Source organism: Drosophila guanche, unplaced genomic scaffold (assembly GCF_900245975.1).
Source record: "Drosophila guanche unplaced genomic scaffold, DGUA_6, whole genome shotgun sequence".
Classification (NCBI taxonomy): Eukaryota; Metazoa; Arthropoda; class Insecta; order Diptera; family Drosophilidae; genus Drosophila; species Drosophila guanche.
Window position 1 is genome coordinate 7,832,918 of NW_022995748.1, and position 24,376 is coordinate 7,857,293.

The 24,376-nt window shown below is 46.2% G+C and overlaps 13 protein-coding genes across 13 annotated transcripts in view; 7 read left to right on the forward strand and 6 right to left on the reverse strand.

Annotated features, from left to right (window-relative positions):
- The window catches only part of LOC117584690 (centaurin-gamma-1A), a 53,855-nt gene extending 36,983 nt beyond the window's left edge, over positions 1 to 16,872 (reverse strand). The window contains exon 1 of the mRNA XM_034273722.1: positions 16,125 to 16,872. Coding sequence (XP_034129613.1) covers positions 16,125 to 16,476 — 352 coding nt within the window. The 5' untranslated portion in view covers positions 16,477 to 16,872. The remainder of the gene's footprint in view (positions 1 to 16,124) is intronic.
- Positions 3,712 to 4,610, reverse strand: LOC117584695. The gene is made up of 2 exons (XM_034273728.1): positions 4,374 to 4,610; positions 3,712 to 4,314 (listed from the first exon to the last, which is right to left on the reverse strand). Exons 1-2 carry the CDS (start codon positions 4,571 to 4,573, stop codon positions 3,762 to 3,764), a joined length of 753 nt encoding a protein of 250 aa, XP_034129619.1. The 5' UTR covers positions 4,574 to 4,610; the 3' UTR covers positions 3,712 to 3,761.
- On the reverse strand, positions 4,899 to 5,955 carry LOC117584691. Its single transcript, XM_034273725.1, has 2 exons — positions 5,770 to 5,955; positions 4,899 to 5,699 (listed from the first exon to the last, which is right to left on the reverse strand). The coding sequence occupies exons 1-2, from the start codon at positions 5,912 to 5,914 to the stop codon at positions 4,951 to 4,953; spliced, it is 894 nt and encodes a 297-aa protein (XP_034129616.1). The 5' UTR covers positions 5,915 to 5,955; the 3' UTR covers positions 4,899 to 4,950.
- Positions 6,104 to 7,146, reverse strand: LOC117584692. Its single transcript, XM_034273726.1, has 3 exons — positions 7,015 to 7,146; positions 6,775 to 6,940; positions 6,104 to 6,719 (listed from the first exon to the last, which is right to left on the reverse strand). The coding sequence occupies exons 1-3, from the start codon at positions 7,118 to 7,120 to the stop codon at positions 6,134 to 6,136; spliced, it is 858 nt and encodes a 285-aa protein (XP_034129617.1). The 5' UTR covers positions 7,121 to 7,146; the 3' UTR covers positions 6,104 to 6,133.
- On the forward strand, positions 8,761 to 9,714 carry LOC117584694. Its single transcript, XM_034273727.1, has 2 exons — positions 8,761 to 8,904; positions 8,960 to 9,714. The coding sequence occupies exons 1-2, from the start codon at positions 8,835 to 8,837 to the stop codon at positions 9,670 to 9,672; spliced, it is 783 nt and encodes a 260-aa protein (XP_034129618.1). The 5' UTR covers positions 8,761 to 8,834; the 3' UTR covers positions 9,673 to 9,714.
- Positions 9,928 to 10,825, forward strand: LOC117584696. Its single transcript, XM_034273729.1, has 2 exons — positions 9,928 to 10,066; positions 10,123 to 10,825. The coding sequence occupies exons 1-2, from the start codon at positions 9,988 to 9,990 to the stop codon at positions 10,773 to 10,775; spliced, it is 732 nt and encodes a 243-aa protein (XP_034129620.1). The 5' UTR covers positions 9,928 to 9,987; the 3' UTR covers positions 10,776 to 10,825.
- LOC117584697 lies at positions 12,362 to 13,116 on the forward strand. The gene is made up of 3 exons (XM_034273731.1): positions 12,362 to 12,451; positions 12,516 to 12,791; positions 12,853 to 13,116. Exons 1-3 carry the CDS (start codon positions 12,413 to 12,415, stop codon positions 13,063 to 13,065), a joined length of 528 nt encoding a protein of 175 aa, XP_034129622.1. The 5' UTR covers positions 12,362 to 12,412; the 3' UTR covers positions 13,066 to 13,116.
- Positions 16,873 to 17,295: 423 nt separating the features above from the next.
- LOC117584416 (probable 28S ribosomal protein S23, mitochondrial) lies at positions 17,296 to 18,049 on the forward strand. Its single transcript, XM_034273280.1, has 2 exons — positions 17,296 to 17,564; positions 17,634 to 18,049. The coding sequence occupies exons 1-2, from the start codon at positions 17,359 to 17,361 to the stop codon at positions 17,998 to 18,000; spliced, it is 573 nt and encodes a 190-aa protein (XP_034129171.1). The 5' UTR covers positions 17,296 to 17,358; the 3' UTR covers positions 18,001 to 18,049.
- Positions 17,989 to 18,957, reverse strand: LOC117584415 (DNA-directed RNA polymerase II subunit RPB3). The gene has a single exon (XM_034273278.1). The coding sequence runs from the start codon at positions 18,870 to 18,872 to the stop codon at positions 18,045 to 18,047; it is 828 nt and encodes a 275-aa protein (XP_034129169.1). The 5' UTR covers positions 18,873 to 18,957; the 3' UTR covers positions 17,989 to 18,044.
- Positions 18,958 to 19,203: 246 nt separating this feature from the next.
- LOC117584063 (glutamyl-tRNA(Gln) amidotransferase subunit C, mitochondrial) lies at positions 19,204 to 19,723 on the forward strand. Its single transcript, XM_034272805.1, has one exon. It carries the CDS (start codon positions 19,250 to 19,252, stop codon positions 19,688 to 19,690), a length of 441 nt encoding a protein of 146 aa, XP_034128696.1. The 5' UTR covers positions 19,204 to 19,249; the 3' UTR covers positions 19,691 to 19,723.
- LOC117584062 (DNA polymerase subunit gamma-2, mitochondrial) lies at positions 19,667 to 20,831 on the forward strand. Its single transcript, XM_034272803.1, has 2 exons — positions 19,667 to 20,383; positions 20,441 to 20,831. Exons 1-2 carry the CDS (start codon positions 19,687 to 19,689, stop codon positions 20,821 to 20,823), a joined length of 1,080 nt encoding a protein of 359 aa, XP_034128694.1. The 5' UTR covers positions 19,667 to 19,686; the 3' UTR covers positions 20,824 to 20,831.
- LOC117584061 (origin recognition complex subunit 5) lies at positions 20,787 to 22,368 on the reverse strand. The gene is made up of 2 exons (XM_034272802.1): positions 21,183 to 22,368; positions 20,787 to 21,123 (listed from the first exon to the last, which is right to left on the reverse strand). The coding sequence occupies exons 1-2, from the start codon at positions 22,284 to 22,286 to the stop codon at positions 20,839 to 20,841; spliced, it is 1,389 nt and encodes a 462-aa protein (XP_034128693.1). The 5' UTR covers positions 22,287 to 22,368; the 3' UTR covers positions 20,787 to 20,838.
- A 259-nt stretch (positions 22,369 to 22,627) lies between these two features.
- Positions 22,628 to 24,272, forward strand: LOC117584064 (actin-related protein 2/3 complex subunit 1A-B). The gene is made up of 2 exons (XM_034272806.1): positions 22,628 to 22,961; positions 23,042 to 24,272. Exons 1-2 carry the CDS (start codon positions 22,889 to 22,891, stop codon positions 24,106 to 24,108), a joined length of 1,140 nt encoding a protein of 379 aa, XP_034128697.1. The 5' UTR covers positions 22,628 to 22,888; the 3' UTR covers positions 24,109 to 24,272.
- The last annotated feature ends 104 nt before the right edge of the window (positions 24,273 to 24,376 follow it).

Consider the following 24,376-nt stretch of genomic DNA (forward strand, 5'->3'; position numbering starts at 1 on the left):
GCCAGCTGCACGACCAGCAGTGGTACGTCGCAGAAGGATAACGGCAAGACACCAACCTCACCTCCTTCATTGTCATGTTAATGGGGCAGCTTGAGTTGCTTTTGTCGAGGATATGTATCCTCTGTGATATCTCGAATATGGAAATGGAACGGCAAACGGCAATGCAAGTGTCTCAATGCGTGTCCATTTGGTTTGACAGCTGTCAAAAGGCTAATAAGTCATATTCAATGTTTGTTAGTGGCTGCTTGTGTGCATCTAAGGCAAGGATTAATCACTGATTGATTGATGGATGCATGGAGGGAGAGGGAAAGTAAGTGAAAGAGTGAAAGCAACAAAAAACGACTATATGTGGGCTGGATTCATTAGAAGTACCAGCATAAAAGTTCAAGTACGCGCACTTCGATTGACAATAAATGAGGATAAGTTATTGTGGTAGGATTCGAACTCCTACTGAAGCCTAAAAGCGCAGTGAGAAATTAAATTTCATTCTAGTCTTTCGGTAAGTTCCCGCATGAACATAATCCTCTAAAACCAACTTCCAAAGAACTTATCAATTAGAGCAGTCAGCAGAGCGACAAATTGATTGATTCTCTACGTTCCCACCTCTATGCAGAGTGGAGGAGATTGCAGCATAGGCTCCTGCTGGCAGCACAGAAGATACAGAGATACAGAGACACAGGCGACACAGGAGACAGACTGCAGGCAGACGAGGTACTCGTAATCCTGTTAGGCAAAACTTTGAACCAGCCTTCACCCAAAACTTCCACTTTCCTCAAACAAAACGAACTTACAGCAGCCAGCCGTTTCAGCCAGCAAATGCGCAATTTTCAGCTTGACTTGGCACATGAAACAAATTCGAAACTGAGACGGAGACGATGAGTGCAGGGGCATGTCATCCTTAATTGAAAAAATAAAAGCAGAGTAGCCATCCTTGCAGCATCCTTCTGCTCCCATTTTCCCGTTTATCGTCGGTACGGCGGTGGCTGTTCATTTACAGGACAGCGCACCTTTTCTTCGCGTGCGATTTATTCGGGGAAATTGCGCTGCTCAATTACATCGACTCGTCGTTGTGCCTGTGCCTGTGCCTGTGCCTGGTATTTCTCTCCTTTTATTCACCGTTGACTTGGCCAGGACAATTGCCGCGAAAGGGGCACAGCTACAGGATACAAAAGTCGCGATCTTACTACGTTTCAAATTAAAACCAAATGGAGTTTAATGCGCAACAAGAGAGAAGAGAAGATAACAAAAAGATACAGATACTCCGCGTCTTCCATATGCCAGGAACCAGCGGTAAATGCTCGTACATCCTTTTGCTTTCTGATTTATTTCCCTCTTGCCGTTTGCCCCTTTAATGAATCCTAATTCGGAGCATCATAAATTTTAAATTAACCCCAATTTCCAGGTATCCACAAGGGGTTGCTCTCAATGCAAATATTTACGCCATTCTCCGAGTGAGGAAAATGAAAATGAAAAGCAAAAGCCAGGCCTTACTCGCTTTCAATTAGCCCTGTGGCTGTTGGCACTCGAAAGGGAGAGTGAGAGAGAAAAGCCAAAGCGAAAGCCCAAAGAAAGCAATTTTAACTGGCTTTTAAGATATACATTACACAGCCATAGAGATGTGGGGAAAGCTCACTGGAGGAATTGTACAAGTGGTTCGTGCTCACTTAAAGCAAATTGCTGGCACTCAAAGGATAACAATGAGCAGAAATCCAAGTAATTACTCTACTAAATGGTCGGTTGATTCCCCGACTTTTATTATATTACAAGAAAGAGAAATCAGAGACATAAACTTTGAATATCTGACTCTTAAGAGAGCACAAACGATACGTCCTTTCTGGGTATTTTCTACATCCAGCTGAGCAGCCACCCATCGAGAGAGCCGCGGGCATACACTCTCAAAAGAGTGTCTCCCATTGAAAGCGAGTTGAAACGCTAGAATGGAGACGGGAGACTGTGGTCAAACACACACAAATCGGGGCTAATCAAAGTGGGCCAGCAAGCAGACGAGGGAATTTAATGACTTTTAGAAAATTGCATCGTAAATGTCAACAAATGGATGCGAAACTTGTTGGCTGGTACGAAAACTGGGACTGCAACTGAAGCTGAATTGCGGCAAAAAAGTCAGGCAGTCAGTCTGTCTGTCCGGCAGCCATCAGAGCTGCCGCAAGGACACAATGCACAATGCAAAAGACTGTCCGGTAGGTCGTAAAACTTCCTCTTAGACAATACCACAAGCAGCAGGACACCAGCAGCAACTCACAGATGGGCACTGAGCACGTACTCTGGAGCAAAAAGCAAAAGAATCGAAAGAACAAACGAACGGCTGTGTTTTATTTTTGCGTTATGACAAACTCAAGAACCAGCCAGCAAGCCAGCAAGGTGTGTCCCAAGGGGACACAGCACAGAACAGAACAGAACAGATCAGAGAGTACGAGCACAATATGGCTCATAAATTGCAAATGAAATGAGCCAAAACGAATTTCAATTTCTTCTTTTAGAAAACTGAATGGGGAATGAAAACTAACGAAGAAAAATCCAGAGACAGAGACAGAGTGTGATCAGATCAGAGATTTTCTTTCTCTTTAGTGCTCTAAATTTTGCACTAATTAACAACAAATGATGACATTAGCCACAAGAACGTCCAAAAAAAAAGGAAACCAACTGAAAAAAAAACTATAGGAAAAACCATCTGCCACTCGCAAATCCTAAGGATCGAAAGTGTTGGGCCGTTACAATGAACGGGACGGACCACGAGACCACCCGTTGACCTACTGCCAACCGAGGCTCGTGCTTCGGTTCGAGACTCGAGGTCGGGTATTGAGATGTCCTGCTGGCTGGCAAATCCGATTATGGAATTTGCTTCTTTCCCTCTCTGTCCACAAAATATCAACCTTAATTTATGGCCAAAAACGATTAGAGTGCTTATGGAATTTCATTATATACGAGCACTCACTCACGATGAATCGGAAATCTAATCGAGCTTACCTACAAAGAGAAGGAAAAGAAATTTAGTTGATTACGGTGGAAATATTATTTACTTATATTATTTCAAATTAAAATGTTAAGTTGGTTTTTGTATGCTCAACAATTTCTGCACCGATTGAGCTTCAAATATTTCAAATATAACTGAGCAAGAGCTGGAATCTTTACAAGAGATACAAATAAAACGAGGAGAAACATTGTGAGTCTCGTGCAAACGCGTCACTACTACAATACAATGTCATCTAAATCTATATCACTTCTCACACCAAGACGCCCTTTTAGCTCAGACCCCTCCGCCAAGGGCACAGTGCTTCGAGCGAGAGAGAGAATGAGCAAGCAACAGCCGTGCTGCTTTAGGGGATAATTTGTTCAACCTGGCCATAGTAATGATCCAATTTGATCCAAATTAAAGAATCTAATAGATATGGACATTATCTACGGAACTGCATTTTTAGATTTTTCATTTCTTCAAAATTGTGGACACCACAGACTTTCATACTTTATGGGAGCGGACGGGGGCGTGGCGAAATTTTGAAACAAACTTAATTCAGTGAGATATCACACCAGTCTTCACACAAAGTTTGGTTGCTCTAGCACTTATAGTCTCTGAGAACTAGGCGTTAAGCAAGACGAACGGACAGAGAGACAGAATTCCAGACCTAAAAACCCACCGATTAGCTAGAGAGAGAGTATGTATACAATAAAATACAAACTAAAGCCAGATAACCATTTGATTTTAAGGAATTTATTTAGTTTTTTACACAGAGAACTGATTGCAATCAGCAAATCGGCTCCACTGGCAGTACACCATGGACCAGGCCCATAATGATGGCGGTTATCTCGTACCAGGCCACATTCTCAAGCACCGCATTCAGTGGCGGCACAATGAGTCCCTCCATGAATTGGGAGACCTCTGCGGGATTGTCGTTTACCAGCAGCTCCAGGTAGTCCTTGACAAGATCGTTGATGAACTTTGTGTAGAGGCGACTGTTCATGAAGCCCGTCGTCTGGGACCGGGCCTCGCCCAGCTGCCAGTCCACCTTCCAGCTCTTCACGTACACACCGCTGCTGGCTGTCGTCGGTCGGACAATGAAGCTGCCATTTGCCCGGAAGTCGATAAGCTCTAGACTGAAGACACCATCGCCCCACAGGGCAAAGTCTGAACCGAAGAGCCGTGCCAGAATATCGAGCATGTACTTGGAGCTGCTCACAGAAACCCTCGGGAAGTTGATGTCAAACTTGATGGTGTGAAAAATGTTGTTCCACTCGAGCTTCGAGAACTCGTAGCCATCGAGACCCTCCAGAGTGAGTTCCGTGAAGTTTCCCCGGCATCTGCACGGTAAAAGGATAACCCTATAAATGTTTTGATGATTCACAGTGTCGATTTTTACCCAAAGCTTTCCGTGGCAAGGTCCAGCGCCTGGTAGGCTACCTTTGCGGGTGCCAGCACCGGCACACCCCGTGCGGGATAGCCGCAACGCATTTGCAGGCGCAGGAACTCTGTCAGCTCACGGAGCTGATCATCGAAGAGCTTCGAGGAGCCCAAGGAGCAGCAGAGCAGGCCCACAAATATCACACACAAAGTTTTCATGATGAAAGCCAATACTGAACTACCGAATCAGCCAGGAGACAGACCCGACCCAAAGCTACAATCAGCAATAACGCTTAGCCACTTAAGTAGCGCTGGAGCAACGATAAGATAGGATTAGCGGCAGGTGTTCTAAAGATAGGAAAGCTCAAGTCCAAGCGATTTTAGACACCCTTTCGCCAAGATCTGCCAAATTCGAGTCGTCATGCACACGACATGTATTTTGTTTTGTAATTGGGATCATCTCGTGTTTGTGTGTTGTGGATCATCTCCATTCCCTTTTGAACTTTTCGCTTGTGCGTCTGAGTAGGAGAATACGAATGGGAGCTCAGATATTTCAGTATCTCGGGGTTTTTATTAAAAGTGCTAGAATGTTGAGCTTAGGCCCAGGGATCGGCTTGTGGTTCACAGTCGACAACAATTGGATCGTCCTCCTGCTCGCCATCGCTGCTGGAGATGATCAGATCGACAATGGTCCAGAAGTCCTTGCCCTTGAGCATCTTGTTCACGCGTGGCACGATGGTGTCCTCGATGGTGTCGGAGATGCCCTGCTGGTTGTTGTTGATGAGCTTCACCACCACATTCTCCAGCTGACTGTTAATGGCGCGGTTGAGGCTGCCGTGGCCCATAAAGCCGCTGATGTCCGACTTCACAGACTCCAACGAGATGGTGGTCTTCAGCGAGGTGATCTTAGCGGAGCCCCAGAGCATGGGCAGCTTGTACTTCAGGGTGCCGGCAATGCGGAGGTTGACCAGATCGAAGAGCAGGTCACCGGTGCCCTCGTACTCGACGGACAGACCCAGCTGGCGCAGGGCATCGATCAGAGTGTCAGTGCTGTACTTCTCGGCGGTGGTGTCGATGTTCTTAAACAGGAAGTCGAAGGTGACCTTGCTTTTGATGATGTTCAGCTTGAACTTGCTGATCGTGAAGTCATTCAGGCCGGCGATCTTAAGGTGGAACACGTTGTTGAGGGTCTCGAAGATGCCACGCTTGAAGTCCAGATCGAACTCGTTGACGCGGAGTGGGGCCAGCACAGGAATGCCGAGCGATGGCCATCCACATTCCATCTGCTTCTGCAGCTTGCGGATGTAGCGGCGTGCTTGCCACGACACAATGAATTGCGGGGCAACTGCATGGATTGAGATTTATACGAATATTAAGCTAACTGGGATGGGGGTTCGGTCTAGGTGGAGTCTTACCTTCCACACCCTCCTCGGGCTCGGAGAAAAGATCAATGTCGCCATTGTGGTCTGCCAACTCGAGCAGACGCTGCTCGACCCGATTGGGCAGTGTGCCGGCGGCACAGACTGCCACCAGGCAGGCCAAGACTACCAGAAAACGCATATTGATTGTGGCTGTGGCTGTTAGTAACTTCTAACTGAAGCGCCTAACCAGCGGCGAGGGCCTTTTATACCTGACTCAATCAAATAATCGAAATCCGGAGCGATAAGAGGATAATGGGGAGGCACATTGGATGGCCGGGCAGATAATGGGCCAGAGAAATTCGCTAATTAAAACGTAGATCGTGGTCAGTAATTTGAATTGCTTTTTATTTGCTGATGTTTAATTCCTCGACTCTACGGCCAGCCAGGGTGCCGGAGTGGGGTTGCAGGTGCCGGTCACCAAGGAGATTTTCGAGAGTAGATACCAGATTTTGTGACCCTTGAGCTTCTGGTTGATCATAGGCACAAATATCTCCTCGATCTGCTTGCTAATGGCTGCCTGCTGGCCATTGATAAACGCGGGCACCTCGTATTCGATCATGTCATTGATGAACTCGTTGATCCTGCCGTTGCCCATGACGCCGCCAATGTTGGAGGACACACCGCCCAGTCCGATGGCGCACTGGAACTTGTAGATCTTAATGGAACCGAACATGAAGGGCATCTTGTACTTGAACTGTCCCTGGATGGACAGATTCTCCAGCGCAAAGGACATGGGGCCGCTGCTCTCGTAGCGCACGCTCAAACCCAGCTGCTTGAGCATGTCCACGAAGGTATCGGTGTCCAGGAAGTGGGCGCTGGCCTTCAGCTGCTTGAATTTGATGTGGAATTGCACCTTCTTGTTGAAGGTGTAGCTGATCTTTAGCTTCTTGATCTCCATGTTCTCCAAGCCATCGAAACGGAAGCGCAGAAACTGCAGCATCGATCTAGGGTTCAAAATGGTTTTAGGTTCCGGTAACCGTTGTCCAACCGCACACTTACTCCACAAAGGACTCGGCCAGATGAATCTTCAGATCGGCATTGGTGTAGGGTGCCAGTGGGGGGATACCGTACTCGGGCCAGCCACAGGGCATCTGCTCGAGCAGCGCATTGAGGACCTTCTTGGCCGATCCGTTCAGTATCAGTCCCTGGGTATCGGGCTTTGCAGCTGTGCCAAGATATGAGTCACAACAGTGAGAGAAATTTTCTATGTCTCTTCAGATTCTAGAGGAGGACACTTACGATTGCGTTCGACCAGCTGGTCCCATTTCTCCTCGCTCAAGAGCTCCACATCGTAGGCCGCAACGCAGGCCAAAAGGGCCACAAAAATATAGGCGAAAACTTTCATGTTAATGCCAGCTGTTGAATGACACCTGCCTGGGTCTGCCTTTTATACCCATGCAAGCCTAGTGGCGGTGTCTGTGGGCGGGTCAATCGGGGACAGGGGAGCGGATAAACTACTTGACTTAGACAGCTAAACACTAATCACAGCACCTGATTAGTCGAGTATTACCGGATCAGATCGTATTTCAAGATACGCTCCCGATTTAGAGCCCCACAAGTGGCTTGTTTTGTGGCCCAATCACCCCAATTGGCCAATCGAGTGTCAATATCGCTTCCAATTGGGGAATATATATGGGCCTATCATTGCGACATAGGCAAATAGCTTTGGCTACCGAAAACTGCGTCAGACGATGACAACCACCTCCATGCAGGTGTCCATGGATTACCGACCCGATCTAATCAGTCCTCACACCCAGCTGGAAGCTCGATTGGGGGTACGTACATTCTGTGTACACACAAAAGGTATATCGGGTCTTTACGACTTTACCGCTCTCTGGGGGCCTACACAAAGTTTATGCATGTAGGGCTGAGTTAGTACAAAGAACAAAGAGATTTTAGTTGCAGGTTTTGGCATGATCTTTACCATTTCCCTGCAGACCATTCGACTGTCAGACACCTTCTGTCTGCTCACGCTCATGACGTTGTATTAATAATCCTCTTTTTAAGTCCTTTAAATAAACTTAATCAAGCCCAATCAGGGCCATAAATCACACTCGAATATTAATCAAACTAACAAACAATTCGCAGACTTTAGAGCCAGAGAAGTAAATGGTTTATATTAATCCAGGCCCCGGGCAGTTCTTGTGTTCGATTCCGTAAACAAAAACTTTCAGGTTGATCGATATCCGAATCGACATTCTTTCCATTCCATTCCATCATTGAACCACTGGGAACGGTTCCACGATTCCACGTTCACATGTGACTGGCAAATAGACAGGAATTTTTCTAAGAATTTTCCGATGGATAATACGATGAAAGAAATGTTAGTTTTTAGTATTTATTTCCAAGCACTGACAAAGAGGGAACCTCGGGAAGGAACATGTAGGACCACACAATAGATTTCTTTCTTTTAATATTATCTCCAGACAGGTTTGTCTAGTAATAGAGACAGCTGTTCGAACTTTAGCGAGACTGAAAATAAATCAACAATAAAAACAATATTCTTAGTTGAAGAGATTTCTTCCGGACTGAATGGGATTCCTTCACCTGCTGGCCTATATTATACGCTAATGTAATCAAATGTAAAATGTTTAACCGAAGAGCAACCCAAAGAAAGGGATATCCCAACCATGCTGAGCGACCTTTGAGCCCTCACTCTCTCTCTCTCTCTCTCTTGAAATAAAGGAAAAGTTTCATTAGAGAGTTTTATCCCATCCGAAGATCTGATCATTATTTTGGTCAAGCTAAGTGGCCTGATAAATATAAATAATCATCGAAATTAAAGAATTGGCCAATGGATCGGGGGAGCCATAGCGATGCCTTTGAGACCAAAACCACAGAAGCAGAACGCAGAGCCAGATAAGACAGCAGAAAAGGCATCGATTGAATGTCGCTAATCAAATCGTACTCAAGAGACCAGCAGGCAGGGGCCAGGGCCTTATCGCCCACCACCTGGGCGGTTGGTCTATAAAAAGCAACGGGCCCGTACGGACCATTGAGTAGTATAAATACAGTTCGTACTGCGATCAGTTTGTAGGACTCAAAAGTCAGCAGCAATAATGAAAGTCTTCGTAGCTCTCTTGGCATTCGTTGCCTACGCCAGCGCGGCGTCCGTGGGCGAGCCCATCGGTGAGTGAAGAAGAGTCTTTTTATTTCTAATCATTCCTAATTTGCGTTTTATCAGCTTCCCAGTCGATCTCCAGCACCATTGAGGATCTGATCTATGGTATTCAGGAGCAGATGCCTTGCGGCTTTGCCGGCTTGGGCATTCCCCCACTGGCTCCACTCCGTATCGATCACCAGAACATTGACATTGACACGAGCGCATTGAAGGTCAAGGGCAGCATCGATCACTTCCGCCTCAATGGCATGAACGACTTCGATATCGATGAGATGAAGGTCAATGCCCTCACCAGCAAGGTCGCCTACAAGTTCTCCTTCCGCAACGTCAATGTGGACACCAGCTACGATCTGGCGGTGATGTTGAAGAAATTCGGCTTCACCATCAATCTGATCGGCGCCGGTCACGCCAAGATCGCCATCAAGGACATGGTCATCTGGGGCAGCCTCAAATACTCCCTGGGCGTTGTCTCCGGCAAGTTGAAGCTCAAGACCCTGGAGGTGCGCACCCATCTGGGTGAGGTTGACTCCGATATCGAAGGCATGTTGGGTCATGGCTTGATCAATGAGAAGATGAACGTCTACCTCGCCGAAGCCGTCGAGATGGCTATCAACGAGAACGAGAATCTGATCACCGACACCATCGAGTCGATTGCCCTGCCCGCTGTCAACAATATCCTTGACGATGTGAGCATTGCCGAAGTCATCGCAGGTGCCGGTGGTGATGGTGGGGCTGGTGAGAAGGAGGTCTGCATTCCCCCAGAGTTCGAATGGTGAATAAATCCATGGCCTTATTAAAATTGAAGTAATACTGATTAACGCTGGTTTTTAATCTCCCTGGTTGGCTTCTCTCCTGTCTTCGCTTGGGTTAGATTTGCAAACACTAATCAGTGGCTAATCGAAAGCTCTTCTTATCTCCGGGGGGGGTGGCTACAAAACACTTTGCCAATTATTTGCTGATTTACGAAGGCTAACACATTATACAGATAGTTTATCTGACAGTTCTTGTACCTATATAAGAGCCAGGGACACCGCTGAGCTTTGGCTAGTGTTGTTTTACTCACTGAAGCAGTAGAATCGTGTCGTTTAAAGATGAAATCCTTTGTTTTGATTGCCGTACTTCTGGCTTTGGGCCACTGCCAGGCAGCTGAAGTGGCCGAACCAGTGGCAGGTAAGAGCACAAACTATGACTAGATGTGGCAAGACACTAACAAAAACTTCCTTTAGTTGAGGGTCGCTCCATCAGCAGCACCATTGTGGATCTATTGGAGGTGGTGAGAGTACTTATGGAGACGGGCTATGGACCCATGCCCAAGGTGGCTCCACTCGAGATGAAACATCGGCCCTTTAAGTTCAGCACCGGAGAGTTCAGCGCCAGCGGAGAGATCAATGACTTTGTGATGGAGGGCCTCAATGGCTTCGAGGTGATCATCATGGAAGTGGACCTGATCCGTAGTCGCGTGGACTTTGAGCTGAACTTCGGCAGCATCAACATCACCACTCAGTACGAGGTCGATGTGGGCAGTGGTTATCGTATGAAGCGCTCCGGTGGCGCCTACATGGCCCTCGAGGACTTCAACCTGAAGGGACGTATCAGCTACTCACTGGGCGTCATCTCGAAGCAAATGAAGATCAAGAGCTTCCTCGTCAATCCCACGGTGGGCAATGTGGCCTCGGAGATCGAGAACCTCTCCAAGTACCGCATCTTCAACCGCAAGCTGAACGAGGTCGTCGAGGAGTTCATCACGCTGACGATCAACGACAACACCGACTTTGTGTCCAATTATCTCAACGAACTGGTGACACCCCTCTGCAACGACCTCATTGGAGATCGTTCCTTGAGCGACATCATTGGCATTATTACCGGCGCAAAAAACTAATCCACGAATAAGACATAATAATAAAACCGATCCAAATTCCTCTTTTTAAATATAGTCCCATAATCGCCAGCCATAAACCCATTGTGCCCACCAGCGGCTGCAAAAACAGAGAACACCAACAAATAATTTGGTTAATCTAATCGTTCAGATTAGGCTCATAATCGCATTTCCTTTGGCAAAGTTTGATTATTTCAGCCATAATCTTCAGAGTAGGGCATGAGGGTGGAGCAGTCTCTCCCAGCAGCACGTGCCACAGTGTTCAGGGGCAGGGGCAGTGGATCCACATGTTTTGAACTGGAGCCATCTATATGTACATATGTTCAGTTTAAGATTAAAACGACCATGGATTGGCAATTGCATATGATTTAACCATTCGCGCGATTTCGTTATGATATTTAGCGAATATTTTTGGTTCGCCCATCGATCTGGGGTATTAAATCCATCACAAAAATCCATGCCACACCCACATCTGTTACTATAGAACGGGATCGATATTGCAGTTTTCCATTTTCCTGCTTGAAGCCTTCGATGTGCATCAAGGAAAAATTGTATAGGTAGGCGGCTATTTCTGTCTTAATTAAACAACTAAATATTGAAGATTGTTTTTATTATATTATTTATTAGAATATTCTGCTCAAAAATGGGACAAAAATCGCATTCGTTTTGGCTCTCAGAAGAAAAAAAAGCTTAAACAGACATTTTTCTAGTCAAAAAACGTTGACTAATATAGTTGGGAACAAAAAGATCTTATTAGATGTGAGGAAATGTTTGAAAGGCAAATAACCTTTTGATTCAATGTTTTGAAGGCTCAACAGCATTATTGGGTGGTGCGACGTTCGAGAGCTCGAATTGAGGTATTTAAGAACAGTCTTGGCTTAAAAACCCACATAAAATGTGGTACAAAAAATGTAGGGGAATAGTAGAAAATCGTAGAAAATCAGAGTCATTTTTATTTCGAAAAATATCGAAATTTATAAGCAACTTTAACTTAAGCCAGAAACTAAAATAGTGGCCCTCGGTACTGTTGCCGACTTCTACATGAATTTGACATGAATTCTACATTCAGTTTCTTATAAATGCCCAAAAGCATGCTACAAATAAGCAAACAACGAAAAAACGTTCAATTATATGAACGTCCCAAAACTGTGCTGCAAAATAATTGTAAGAGAATCCTCCCCCTGAAAATTTTGATTTTCTCTGTACGGGAATTCTAACAAGAATACGAAATTGATAGCTACGATAGCTTCAACAGTTCGATATACTTAGATCTTCTTGATGACTGTAAGTATGACTGTATGTACATTTTATGTACAAAAGTAAACATAATATTACTCTCACTCTCTAGAAACGTGCCCAAATGAACATATAAATATATGTGCGACGCAATAATAAATACAGAAATCTGAAAATTCATTGAAAATAATTATCACCATCTACAGAGCCTTCGCTCGGAGAGAACTAAAATTATATTCTAAAGCTGCAAAACCTTCGTGCGCTTATCAGCAGCTTCCTAGGCAAATCGAACAGCCCATCGCTTTCAATTAAATAATATGTACATCAATTTTGTACAATACTCAGTTAATAGTCGACATTCGTACACAGAGGACGCACCTGCATCTAGGCCCTTAGACTAGAGAATGTTGCTCAAATATTTTCCGCTGATTTTGCTGGCACAGGTGATTCTCTCGGAGATATCATCCGCTTATCACCGATCTATGTATCAATTGATCTTTCTGGCAGTTCGTGCTGTCGGCACCCACACTGCGCGTTCCGAGCAGCAGGTCGGACGATCCGGTGCAGAAGCAACTGGAGCAGGAGGCACGCGAGGAGACAGTCAGGCTGCTGAACGCCCTCTTCCGAGCACAAATCGCATATTTCACGGAGGTGAAGGCCAAGCTGAATCCCCAGTCGAGGCGGGCCACTGACATAGATCATTATGTGGCACGTGTGAACGCGGCCATTGCGGAGAACGATCTGGACAAGAAGGATCAAATATGGCTTGACATATTCGAAGATGTAAGTGTGGAATAGGATACTTCCGGATAAAGTTCTCCTTCGAATTTATCCTCCAATTTAGTTCAGGAAATCGCCCTTATTGATAAACAGACCAGCTGAAACGGGCCTCAGCGATGAGGAGTACAAGGATTTGCTCACGGATGGCAAACTGCAAGAGATCTCAAAGAGTTTCGTCTCCGAAGTGGCATCATATTTCTGGAAAATGGCCAAGCTCAGTGGCCGGGTCGTCGAGAACCACATCGATGGAATATCGAATGACATTATTCGCAACTGAATACAAAAATCAACAATAAACCAACGCACAATGTGTGACAATCGAGTGGAATTTGTCTCTTTTATCGCGATTATCTTTTCTCCCCAATTATCCATTTTCATTCCATTTAGGGAGCAAGCTTCGCACTTTAACCGTTTTTCGCTACCATTCATCACATTTGGCATATTTATAGGTACAGTGCGTGTTATAACAATATAACAATCCGAGATGATTCGCTTTGCTTTTACTTCTAATAAGTATATTCCATAATTAGTGGCTATCAAACAGTTCTACAGTTACGAAACGCACTATACTCGTGTGTATAATGGTAGTTTAGGAGGGAAGCGCAGGCAGAACCCTCAAACGGAATGATATATTTCACATATGTACAAATGTATGTAAATATGTACATATAATGTACAAAGCTGTCACGATTTCGTGATTCACTCGCCAGTCGAGCCCGAGCAGAGCACCAAATTCGGGCACATTATGAGACTTAAATTGCCTCGCCGCAAAATTCTTTCTCGAATTTGCATTTCTTTTGTTCAGAGCTTTTTATTGAAAATCGCACACAAACTTGTTGTGCAATTCGGAATGACGAAAATAGCAAATGCCAGCAAAGTGCAAAGATACTATTTTTAATGCAATTTGCGTTAAAAATGAAAGAGAGTCACGAAGGGGAAGGGCGGCAACTGCAGCCGTTGATAATTGTGGCCCCAAAATCCCAAAGGCAACTCCCGTTGCACGCTACGCTATCGAGCGCATCGACGCACAACAACAATTGTTCCACTTCCGAAAGGCACAGACTGAATGGCAGTGGCGGCGGAGCATAATTCTTTTGACAATCCGCATGTCAATATTATTGTACAATTAAGAATAAATAAACAGCAGTTCCGAGGGCGAGATAAGAGGGGCCTGCCTGCCCGACACTCGACGCAGATACGAATCAGCGGAACCGCTCGCGACAATCGGTGTGGGGGCGGTGGCTGCCGCATTCTTTTTTAATTATTTTCCAATAAGTTCTAAGATAACAGCAGCCATATAAAAAATGTGTAATAATTGAATAGGAAAATAAGAACTTGAAACTTTTGAAGAGCTTAAAAACTAAAAGTTATTTTCGGCACAAGATAACGAATAATTAGATTGATAAGAAATAACTGTGATTGATACACAACAATTCGATGCAATTAATTAGCAAATATTAGTGGAATGCCAACTTCATACCCAATAACCCAATTTATCTATCGTTGGTATGAAATTCTGGTAGTGAAATTCTCATCACATTTATGTGAAAATAAATTCCCAGACTTTTATCAAAGACTTACAGAAGTATAATTATTCCTACATTAAGGTAAACTTTAAATCAGTATCATTCCATAATGCGCTTTTGAACAGTTAATATACCCAACGTGGGAAAAGTGTACACTCTTATTTTAATCCCAGCAAATAGCCAAATTGCGATCACTTTAAGGGGAAACCCGGGGGGGCCGAGGGCCATTTTAGATAAGAGAGGAAATTTGTTTTTTTAAACACCGCCGCAGCGTTTTCGTTGATTCTTTTGTTGAATCTGTATCTGCGACTATTAGTCTAACCCGACAATTGGTTTTCTTTATTCACAAGAAAAATAAACACAAATAAAAACAAATAAATATACGAGTAAGAGTAGGTACATGTTTGCTAGGAAATACGAAACTAATTTCCGTAGAACTATAAGCATTTTTCTGGTAACGATGCGATTGACATGCTAATATCTATTGGGAGCTTAGAGCCTGGTGTTTTTGTTGTTTATTTATGGACTGATATGCAAATCTGTGTGGCACATGGAGCCCAATGGACTATAGAAATATTTGCCCAGCCATTGATTCTATCGAACAAACGACGGAACGAAAGGCCGAATTTCTTCATCGACTTTTGTTCAGCTTCCACTTAAGTAATTTCGACCTTCTCCCGTTATTGTTGGAGACTATAAATAAACAAGCATTTCGAGCGGAAAATGCCAATAAATACATGGTAGGTTTTTGCTTTCAAGCAACAAAACAAAGTTGCAACGCTAAACGATATTAAATTCGACTATAAGATGACATAGAAATATAGTCATGTTAATTTTATACTCCACTGCCACACGGACAAAGCATACCCTTCTGCTGTTCGAGTTTACAGGGTATTAGTGTAGCCAACATTCATCATTCTGTCCCATTCCCGATTCCCACAACGACAAACGAATTAGAATCGGTAAAGGAATCGACAATAAGAAAGTCGCTTGCAAAACTGTCTATTGGACTGTCTCCTCTCGTGTTACTTACATACATTCATGTACATACATATGTATGTGTTTATGTTATGTGTGTACATTTGTATCTGGATTGCACGATAAGAGCAGGCAACAACAACAACAAGGGCAGGAGGCGGGCCTCTGACGATTTTGTTTACATTTTCGGGAAGCCGCTTCAGATTTTCTAATAAACCATTTAAGAACCGGTTTTTTTGTGTGTTTCGGTTTTTGGTTTTTGTGAGCGAACTCGGATTCGGCTCTTGGATGCTGTTGCTGCCTCGCGAGGAGGAAGAAAAAGAGGAAGAGCATCAAATTTCATGCCCCGCACATTGAAACTGAAGCTGTGACTATGGCAGGGGCACGAAACACGACGCACACACACACACACACACACACAGTAACATTGGAAATTGGGCAGAAAAGCTTGTTTTAAACAAAACTCGGATATATTTCTTTCTTTTTGGAAACGACAACGACAACACTTTCAATGGCCTCTGTTGTCCGTCAGTCCGTCCGTCCGTCTGCTGTTCCCGCTTCAATGGACATTTAGGCAACAATCAGAAGGGGGTTGCTACATAGATTTTTGGTCAGAGATTACCATAAAGCACTCCAAACAAAGGCAACCACAAGTCCAGTCCATAACAAATAACAAAACACAATGGAGGCAGCCCAAAGAGGTGTGGAACTTGTTTAATCAAGAGATTTCCATCTGCTCTAAAGGATTCAAAGGGTCTTGACCCATGCCCGCGATGCGAAATTTTAGTAAAATTCAATGCAATGATGGGTTGGGACTTGGACTTAGACTCACCTTCAATGCAGACGACATGGTCCCGAATGGATTGCGCTATTTGGGCATCGGATAGGGGCAGCAAATCGATCAGATCGTATATGGCATAGATCGATGGGTGTACGCTCTCGAAGCGCTGAATCTCCTGGCGTATGGCTAAAGAGTTGCTTATTAGCGGTTGCGGGGGCTGGGGGGCCACTAGAATTGAGGATGACGATGAGGATGAGGCCGATCGATCCCCCAGCAGCTGGGTGGCTGTGGGCGTCTGGTTATGATGACGCTGCTGCTGCTGGGGCTGGGGCTGTGTCAGATGATGGTTCTGGACCTGAAGCTGATGCGGATGCGACAACGAGTGGGGATGGTAGTTACTCATTGCGGAGGCGTCAAAATGGAGAATTAGCCAACGTTTTTAATTAACTTAAATTGCGTCCGATCGAGCTGGGTAAATGTAAACTAAACACATATACACACGCACACACACTCGGACGAACAGGCACACGGCATACGACACTCAAGCGATGGCACAATTTTCCTGAACCGCGACGCGCAACAACATTTTCCAAAAAGAGACAATCAAACGACGGCACGACAACAATTATGGGGTAGCTTCACAGCACGCACTGTCACTTGGGTTGGTAGTCAGACGAATATCTGTGGGATAATTGACCCGCGAAGTCAACTCAATTCAATAGATCGATTTTTACACCTGCACAAACAATCAAAACAGAGCGAAAATTACGGTAGTTCACGATGTCGCGGGCGGGGGCGGGGGGTCAGTGTGAACGCGCAATTATCTATAAAATATACCGACAGACCCTCGAAAATATTTCAAACATATCTTCCCATTTTCAAAATATACCGCAAATATATCGTAATCTTAAATTATATTCCTCGATTTTTATGTTCTATTTGATATTACTAGCTTGCAAAGTCTATTAACACTGAAACAATAACTTAATCCGATTGAAGTATCAATTTGGCTTATTATGATTTCTAATTTTTATTGGATTATCAACCTTAAGACCTTATATTTCACAATTTTGTATTTGTGTTCTAACTAGCTGGTAATATTAAATGGAAAATCAAAACCGAGGAAAATTGTGTTATGGATCGGTATATTTACGGTATATTTGTAAAATGATACTGTATATTTTGGTATATTTTATCGATAAATCCCAGTCACACTGGTCGCATGTCGTAATTTTATTATTAACTAATAGTGGAATAAACTTTAGTTAAAAAACAAAGTACAACCATGGCGCAAAGCAGACTTGAGAAGATCGGGACTATCTTTACCAGAGTTCAGGGTCTGCTGCGTGGGGGTGCCATGAAAACAGAGGACAAGCCCATCTGGTATGACGTCTATGCAGCTTTTCCACCCAAGGCGGAGCCCCGATTCGACAGGCCAGCTCCGGAGATGCCGGTGCGCAGCATATTCTATGCTGAGGATGTTGTAAGAGCGTATGTTCAAGACTGCTGCCCATTCATGGCTCTGACGGGAATTAATTTGTCGACTTTTTCCATTCACAGGAAACTGCACAAGCAGAACAGGCCCAATGAAACGATTTCCCTGTTTGATAATAAAAGGAGCACACAGTCGCAGCAGTTTTTGCAGATCTACGACAACCTAAAGTCACAGGGAGCGCTGGATGAGCAGAGAATATACGAGACGGCATTGGACTTGTTGGCGGAGCAGAGGCAGCAATCCCGTTTGGACGCCACACCGGAGGAACCTGCTGTCGCAGCCACCGAACTAGATGTAGCGACGAAAAGCCAGCTACTGAGCGATTTCATAGAGGCTGGCGGGCAGCAAGCCAAGTCCTCAGGTTCTCAGTACAAAGAAAGGAAGAAGGAAAGCCCAGTGGGCATTAACATTGACAGCTTGTTCAAGGATTAATCGAAATGTGTTTATAAACTTAAAATATTTGTTTTGTATAAATTTCAAACGGCCAAAGCATCGTTTTGCGACTCGTGACTGAGCTGCGTCTGCAGATTGGAGAGCTTGTTCTTCAGCACTTGGACGCCCATTATGACAATGTTCTCGGGCTTGAGGGCTCCCGATGACTCCACGTTGAAGAAGAACTTGTTGGGCTTGGCCTCCCAGTTGTAGGGCGCCTCGAACTGATCATCCTCCAGTTCGGTGTGCTCGCTCTTGGGCCACTCGTCCGGCTTGGGGTAGAGAGTGTGCCGCATGGAGTTGTCCGGATCGTATTCGAAGCACACGCCGGCGGTGGGGTTCCACTTGGCGTGCTCCTTGCCGAAGCCCTTCTTGGCATAGGCTCGCAGCTTCAGCTCCTGTCCCTTTCTCAGTTTTATAATTAGAATCTCATCACTGCTTTCGCCGTATTCGTTGTCCTCCTCGCCCTGATTGCGGGATGTCACCGGCAGCACTTTCGCATTGCTGGACTTCAGATCAGCGGTGGTAACGTGGCGCGTCTGCTCCTCGTTGCACTTGACGTCGAGGGTGAACTCTACGCTGCATTCGGGACAAAAGTCCAGGCAGATGCAATCTCTAGTGTACTGGAGACGCTCGACCACATCGTCGGATATCAACGGAATCAAGCCGATACGATGGGCCAGAAACTCATCCGACAGCACTGTGGAGTTGGCCTCCAGCTGCACCCAGTCGATGGCCAGCGTCGGAGTCTCGGCAATGAAAACGCGCCGCAGACTGTTGGCCACGCTGAGCTCGGTGTCTTCCAGCACAAATTTCACATTGTCGTCCGTCAGCTCTGTTATCTGTACGTTGGGTTGATTCGCATACGGCATGGTTGCCGGTTATGTTTTGTTTTTATTCAGAAAATTAAAAAATACAGCAGCGTAGGAAAAAAAGCGGCGAGGTAGTGATGGGAGTAAACCCGATAGCACAACCGGCACATATATCGAAGCAGTGCTTTACAGCTGATTTTGTGGGTACAAACTAATGGAAAATTGATCATTAGAATCGTACTGGTGGGATCTCTATTAGACCAATTTTAAGCAGGTTCTTACGGGGTATCTCATTATTGCTGCAACATTCATCATAAAGTATGATATCATTAAAAAAAAAAAGATTTCTGGCTATAATCGACTATATGAACAGATACTTTTACCCATAAAACAGCTAAACTGCCAACACTGCGGTGCACTTTGAGGATTTTGCGAGAATGTTGCGAAATATAAGATTTTATTGCAAAATTGCCGCTAGGACGGATTTAAAAGCAATCAAATTGGACTTTAAGGAGCTACGACACAAGACAAAGGTGCCACAAACGCCGGTGGACACAGACTTTCCAGACACAACCGCCAACAAGGTGGACATTGACACAAAAACGATTCAATTGCTGGAGCGCCTCTCGCTGGTGGATTTGGATAGCGAACAGGCATTGGCCACGCTCAAGAGCAGCATCCAATTTGCTGACAAGATAGCCCACATCAATACGGACAACGTACGGCCGCTGTACACGGTGCTCGAGAATCAGCAGCTTCAATTACGCAACGACGAGGTGAACGAGGGCGACTGCCGCGTGGAGCTGCTGAAAAACGCCAAGCTGACGGACGAGGACTACTACGTCTCGCCGCCGGGCAATATACCGCTGGAACAATGAGTCGTTTGGGTCGTTGCTTCAGGTCTCTGGAATCCGCTGGCTTCCTACGCGTCCTAGATGATAGCCGCGTCGAGCTCCTTGAGCACGGACATGCCTATGCCGAGCTGCTCAAGCAGCAGTGGCTAAGCCTGCGTCCGCTGGCAGCACACCTGGGCAACAGCGATTCCACTGAAGCTAGCGTTTCCTCGACCCACCTGCGGCGTTTTGCCTTTGCCAGTAGCAAAGGATTCCAGTCCAACTTCGAGCAGTTGGTTCGAGAGCATCCCCGCAAGGCAAAATGTCCCACACTCCTCAAGCATCTGTGCACCTCCTCCGCCTGCCTGCCCAATCCTTTCTTCAGCCACAAGCCACCCGTTACGCATTTAATTACCGACTTTCTGGTGGAGCCTTATCGCGCCTTGGAGCACTTTTACAACATGCAGCGCGAGAGTAAGATTTGGTGGATGAGATACTCCTCGAATCCCAGTCGCTATCGCATTGTTGCCCGCGAATTGCCGGCGGAGGTGGATGCCAAAGATTGTCAAGCAATCGACATTATGTCCTGCTACGGCGAAGAGTGCAGCGTGGCAGTGGAGCAACTCAGTTTGGTGAAGCTGCACGGCGATGATTTCCGTTTGCCCGATGCGCGGACGGGGCAAACCCTGCCGCCTGCTGTCATACGTTCGGTGATTGAGCTGGAAACAGCGACCTGTGGTAAGCATTTGGAGTGTTTCTTTAAATTTATTGTTTAAATCTCTCTCTCTCGAACAGCTCTTCTGGTGGATGGCTGTGATCACGCTCGCGAGACTCAATCCCTGCTGCTGAACCGTGTGCTGGCGCCGTATCAGTGTGGCATTGCCTGCCAGGAGGTTGATGGGGAAATGGCTGACCTTTGCCTGCACATAAAAGACGTGCTCCTGCGGGCAGGACTGCGCCTGTGCCAAGGCGATGGATATGCCCTGACCGAAGATGCTTCACAGCTCAGGGAACACATAAAAAAATCTGATAAGATGGGAGTGCCTTATACGCTGCTCTTGAGCGAGCAAACGCTACAAAACGGATTGCTGCAGCTGCGCAATCGAGACACCAGGCTGGCGGAGACCATACACATAAGCGATTTACCAAACTATTTACTGAATATATTTAAACTTTGAAAGTGAAATGCAAATCTACATGAAATCGCAAAGATATTGGCGCACATTGAAGCCCACAACCTTGCCGATGTAAAGCACAAACTCGAGGCCCACCGTGCACTGCAGCCGTGCCGAGCCATCCATTATGTTCTGCTCGCCAGAGACAAAGCTGAGTAGCTTGAGGTGCACCAATGTAGAGATCTGGGAGAGGAGGTTGCACGTGAGGCCCACTTTCTCCTCAAGAATGGCGTAGAAGATGGCCAGCAAGCGATCAATGCTGAAGGATTTGGGGCCCAAAGTCGTGGACATCTTCTCCGCAACCTGGAAAGGTTTAGAAATAGTTTATAAATTCAGCGGAAAGCGGATAGATGTGTACAAACCTTGGCTCTGGCATTGACTGTTTGCATTCGCTTGCGCTGCTTTCCATGATGCTTGACAAACAGCCGCTTGTCCTGGTTAGCGGAATTGTGGCTGGCCAGGAAGGCAGCAATAAGCAGATACTTCGCATAGTAAGGCAACTCGAGGGACTGCGCCAGCTTGCGTACGCTTTGATCCTCTATGGCTGCTGATGCTTCCTGCTCTTCCGGTGGCTTGTCTATTCGCATATATATCTGGGTGAGGGCGGATCTCAAGGGTCCAGCAATGTGACGCCACAGTCGGGAGACATCTGTAGACTCCACGGTGCCATCCAACACGGGCTCCAAGTAAATGGAGAAACATTTTCTGGCCGTCAGCTGCAGCTCGGGCACGTCACGGCAAGCCTTGTAGAAGACGCTGAGAAACAGATTTAAATAGTTGCTGTAAAAGTCCTCGGTGAGGGCCGCTTCGCAGATCGCCAGACGCTGGGCATCCTTCGAAAATTGCTTAAGAAGCTGCGCTCGCACCTGGAAAAAGTACGAGCTGAGTATGCGCTGGGTCTCTGCCTTGTTGTACTGGGCAAAATGCAGACTGATGACTTCCGTCAGACCCGTTTTGTTGTAGAACTTCTCAAAGGGAAGCTGGGACAGGAGAATGACACAGAGATTGAGGCTGGTTTGCTGCTGGAGTCGCAGCAGAACGGGCAGCACATTCGCATCCATGTCGCGCAAGCGCTCGGCATTGTCCACGGCTATCAGAAAGCTCTGGAATTTCGCTCCCTGGTCATGCCAACGTCGCAGCTGCTCCACAAATTCCAGCATATTGTCGGCCCGAAAAGTTTCTTCTGTAGCCCGACGTGGAGCCAGTGAGTCCAGCATATTCTCTAGCATTATTTTTGTCGTATAGCACTCGGTGGCATTCAGTAGGGCAATGCGAACTGCCTGCTGCCGGCAGCATTCTCGAAGGAATGCTCTGGTCAGCGCAGTTTTTCCCGTCCCACTGTGCCCGAACAGATAGATGGCCGAAGGATAGGCCTCCCGCGAGTCGCCAATTAGCTCGCCCAGTGTTCTGATGGCTGCCTCCCGGCACGGAAACTGCGGCTCCAACGCGGCACAGATAGTTTCCATTTGTTGTGATTTTTGCTTACAAACAGCTGCAGGAGATCAAAGCGCGCCAATCTGCTGCGATCCTTTTCCTGCCCTGTGACCGATAACACCGGCTTGCAATTGATAGAAATCGATGACTTATTGCACTAACAATACAGAATAGCCTGTTGGTGAGTAGTTATTTAATAATTAATAATTTAATAATTACCATAATTATATTATGCAGTAGTATAATAAATAGTGGTTGTAATTAACCCTAATATCAAAATTAAGGAATATGATTTTCATCGGTCTATGTACGGTATATTCAGAGAATGAGAAGGTTATATTTCGGTATATTTCTGAGGGTCAGGCGGTAATTTTTATCACTAAATCCACTGCTTTGCATTTTGGAAAAGGTTTTTCACGTTTGTGTTTATTTCGGCAGGAAATTTGCAGTTCTCCTTCTTTCCGAGGCTAGCTTAATCGTGTAGACGGCCCAGAGTCCGCGATTAAAACTAGTAATAGTGCCCAACACAGAAAAACAACGCCCACTTCGGTTCCGTTTCCTAACTCGGTCATCAAACTCCGGCGAATCAAAACTACGTGTGTGGTTGGAACTTGCGTGCATTTATTCCTGAACAATGGCCGAGACATTCACCTTTGGCACCTCCCTGGCCTCAATAACCTGCCACGCCTGGAACAAGGACCGGACGCGTAAGTTGGCGTCATTCGGGTGGAGCATTCCCCGAGCTTACTCATTCATGACTCATTCTACAACATTGCTTCGCCCACAGAGATTGCCTTATCGCCCAACAACCATGAGATTCATATATACAGCCGCGATGGCAACGACTGGAAATTGGCCGACGTACTAAACCAGCACGATTTGCGTGTGATGGGCATTGATTGGGCCAAGAACACCAATCGCATAGTGAGCTGTGCAGCCGACCGGAATGCCTATGTGTGGACCCAGGGCGAGGATGAAAAGTGGAAGCCCACTTTGGTGCTGCTACGCATTAACCGCGCAGCCACATGCGTCAAGTGGTCGCCGGCGGAGAACAAGTTCGCCGTTGGCTCTGGGGCTCGCCTCATTTCGGTCTGCTACTTCGAGTCGGAGAACAATTGGTGGGTGTCCAAGCACATCAAGAAACCGATTCGATCCACTGTCACCTCTCTCGACTGGCATCCGAACAACGTACTGCTGGTGGCTGGCTCCACGGACTACAAGGTGCGAGTATTCTCGGCGTTTATTAAGGATGTCGAGGAGCCGCCGTCACCCACGCCCTGGGGCAACCGCAAGCCCCTGGGCCAGCTGATGGCCGAGTTCAAGAACTCTCAGACCTCCGGTGGCGGCTGGATCAACAACGTGAGCTTCTCTAGTGACGGCAACAAGGTCTGCTGGGTGGGACACGACAGCTGTGTGAGCATTGCCGATGCCACCAACGGCAACGCCATCACACGCTGCCGCACCGGCTACCTACCCTTCCTCTCCTGCGAGTGGGTCTCGCCCACAACCGTCGTTGTGGCTGGCTATAGCTGTGTGCCCCTCCTCTACAGCCTGACGGCGGACAACAAGCTGGTGCTGAGCGGCAAGCTGGACAAGTCGCAAAAGCGCGAGTCCAGCGGCATTTCGGCCATGCGCATCTTCCAGTCGATGGACCGCAACATGCGCACAGAGAACACGGACACTGTGGTGGACTCCATCCATCAGAATGCCATCACAAGTGTGCGCATCTATGCTGGGGACAAGGCCAGCGCAAGTAAGGTGTCCAGCTCGGGCGTGGATGGGCAGCTGGTCATCTGGACTGTGGAGCAGGGCGGCGTCAACATCAATGGCGGCATGCGCAACCTCCAGATCTAGTGTGTGACGTGTTAATATGTATGTTAGAGTGTTGGCCTGGCCAGGTGCGCAGTATTTGCCAAAATGTTTTCCAAAATCAAATTTCTTATCGTTTGTACCGTGTGAGAGCCGTTTTATATAAATTAACTGAAGAGATTTTTTTCTTTTCTCGTACTTCCTCAATAGTTCCCAAAGTCTGTATATTTGTGTTTTAAAGTGTGTTTCACCCTCTATTAAACAATTGAATAAAATGTGTGTTTATTCCAAGAAATTTTTAGCGAAATAGTTT

What these genes read in the sequence shown, in the direction of transcription:
- LOC117584695 (XM_034273728.1), bottom strand. Translation starts at nt 4,573, where the DNA reads ATGAAAACTTTGTGTGTGATATTTGTGGGCCTGCTCTGCTGCTCCTTG. An exon ending in CTTGCCACGGAAAGCTTTGG is followed by an intron (nt 4,315 to 4,373) that starts GTAAAAATCGAC and finishes TTTACCGTGCAG; the next exon opens with ATGCCGGGGAAACTTCACGG.
- LOC117584691 (XM_034273725.1), bottom strand. Translation starts at nt 5,914, where the DNA reads ATGCGTTTTCTGGTAGTCTTGGCCTGCCTGGTGGCAGTCTGTGCCGCC. An exon ending in GCCCGAGGAGGGTGTGGAAG is followed by an intron (nt 5,700 to 5,769) that starts GTAAGACTCCAC and finishes CAATCCATGCAG; the next exon opens with TTGCCCCGCAATTCATTGTG.
- LOC117584692 (XM_034273726.1), bottom strand. Translation starts at nt 7,120, where the DNA reads ATGAAAGTTTTCGCCTATATTTTTGTGGCCCTTTTGGCCTGCGTTGCG. An exon ending in CCAGCTGGTCGAACGCAATC is followed by an intron (nt 6,941 to 7,014) that starts GTAAGTGTCCTC and finishes ATCTTGGCACAG; the next exon opens with CTGCAAAGCCCGATACCCAG. An exon ending in CTGGCCGAGTCCTTTGTGGA is followed by an intron (nt 6,720 to 6,774) that starts GTAAGTGTGCGG and finishes TTTGAACCCTAG; the next exon opens with ATCGATGCTGCAGTTTCTGC.
- LOC117584694 (XM_034273727.1), top strand. Translation starts at nt 8,835, where the DNA reads ATGAAAGTCTTCGTAGCTCTCTTGGCATTCGTTGCCTACGCCAGCGCG. An exon ending in GTCCGTGGGCGAGCCCATCG is followed by an intron (nt 8,905 to 8,959) that starts GTGAGTGAAGAA and finishes GCGTTTTATCAG; the next exon opens with CTTCCCAGTCGATCTCCAGC.
- LOC117584696 (XM_034273729.1), top strand. Translation starts at nt 9,988, where the DNA reads ATGAAATCCTTTGTTTTGATTGCCGTACTTCTGGCTTTGGGCCACTGC. An exon ending in AGTGGCCGAACCAGTGGCAG is followed by an intron (nt 10,067 to 10,122) that starts GTAAGAGCACAA and finishes AACTTCCTTTAG; the next exon opens with TTGAGGGTCGCTCCATCAGC.
- LOC117584697 (XM_034273731.1), top strand. Translation starts at nt 12,413, where the DNA reads ATGTTGCTCAAATATTTTCCGCTGATTTTGCTGGCACAG. An exon ending in CGCTGATTTTGCTGGCACAG is followed by an intron (nt 12,452 to 12,515) that starts GTGATTCTCTCG and finishes TCTTTCTGGCAG; the next exon opens with TTCGTGCTGTCGGCACCCAC. An exon ending in GGCTTGACATATTCGAAGAT is followed by an intron (nt 12,792 to 12,852) that starts GTAAGTGTGGAA and finishes CCTCCAATTTAG; the next exon opens with TTCAGGAAATCGCCCTTATT.
- LOC117584416 (XM_034273280.1), top strand. Translation starts at nt 17,359, where the DNA reads ATGGCGCAAAGCAGACTTGAGAAGATCGGGACTATCTTTACCAGAGTT. An exon ending in GCTGAGGATGTTGTAAGAGC is followed by an intron (nt 17,565 to 17,633) that starts GTATGTTCAAGA and finishes TTCCATTCACAG; the next exon opens with GAAACTGCACAAGCAGAACA.
- LOC117584415 (XM_034273278.1), bottom strand. Translation starts at nt 18,872, where the DNA reads ATGCCGTATGCGAATCAACCCAACGTACAGATAACAGAGCTGACGGAC.
- LOC117584063 (XM_034272805.1), top strand. Translation starts at nt 19,250, where the DNA reads ATGTTGCGAAATATAAGATTTTATTGCAAAATTGCCGCTAGGACGGAT.
- LOC117584062 (XM_034272803.1), top strand. Translation starts at nt 19,687, where the DNA reads ATGAGTCGTTTGGGTCGTTGCTTCAGGTCTCTGGAATCCGCTGGCTTC. An exon ending in GCTGGAAACAGCGACCTGTG is followed by an intron (nt 20,384 to 20,440) that starts GTAAGCATTTGG and finishes TCTCTCGAACAG; the next exon opens with CTCTTCTGGTGGATGGCTGT.
- LOC117584061 (XM_034272802.1), bottom strand. Translation starts at nt 22,286, where the DNA reads ATGGAAACTATCTGTGCCGCGTTGGAGCCGCAGTTTCCGTGCCGGGAG. An exon ending in CAGTCAATGCCAGAGCCAAG is followed by an intron (nt 21,124 to 21,182) that starts GTTTGTACACAT and finishes AAACCTTTCCAG; the next exon opens with GTTGCGGAGAAGATGTCCAC.
- LOC117584064 (XM_034272806.1), top strand. Translation starts at nt 22,889, where the DNA reads ATGGCCGAGACATTCACCTTTGGCACCTCCCTGGCCTCAATAACCTGC. An exon ending in CTGGAACAAGGACCGGACGC is followed by an intron (nt 22,962 to 23,041) that starts GTAAGTTGGCGT and finishes CTTCGCCCACAG; the next exon opens with AGATTGCCTTATCGCCCAAC.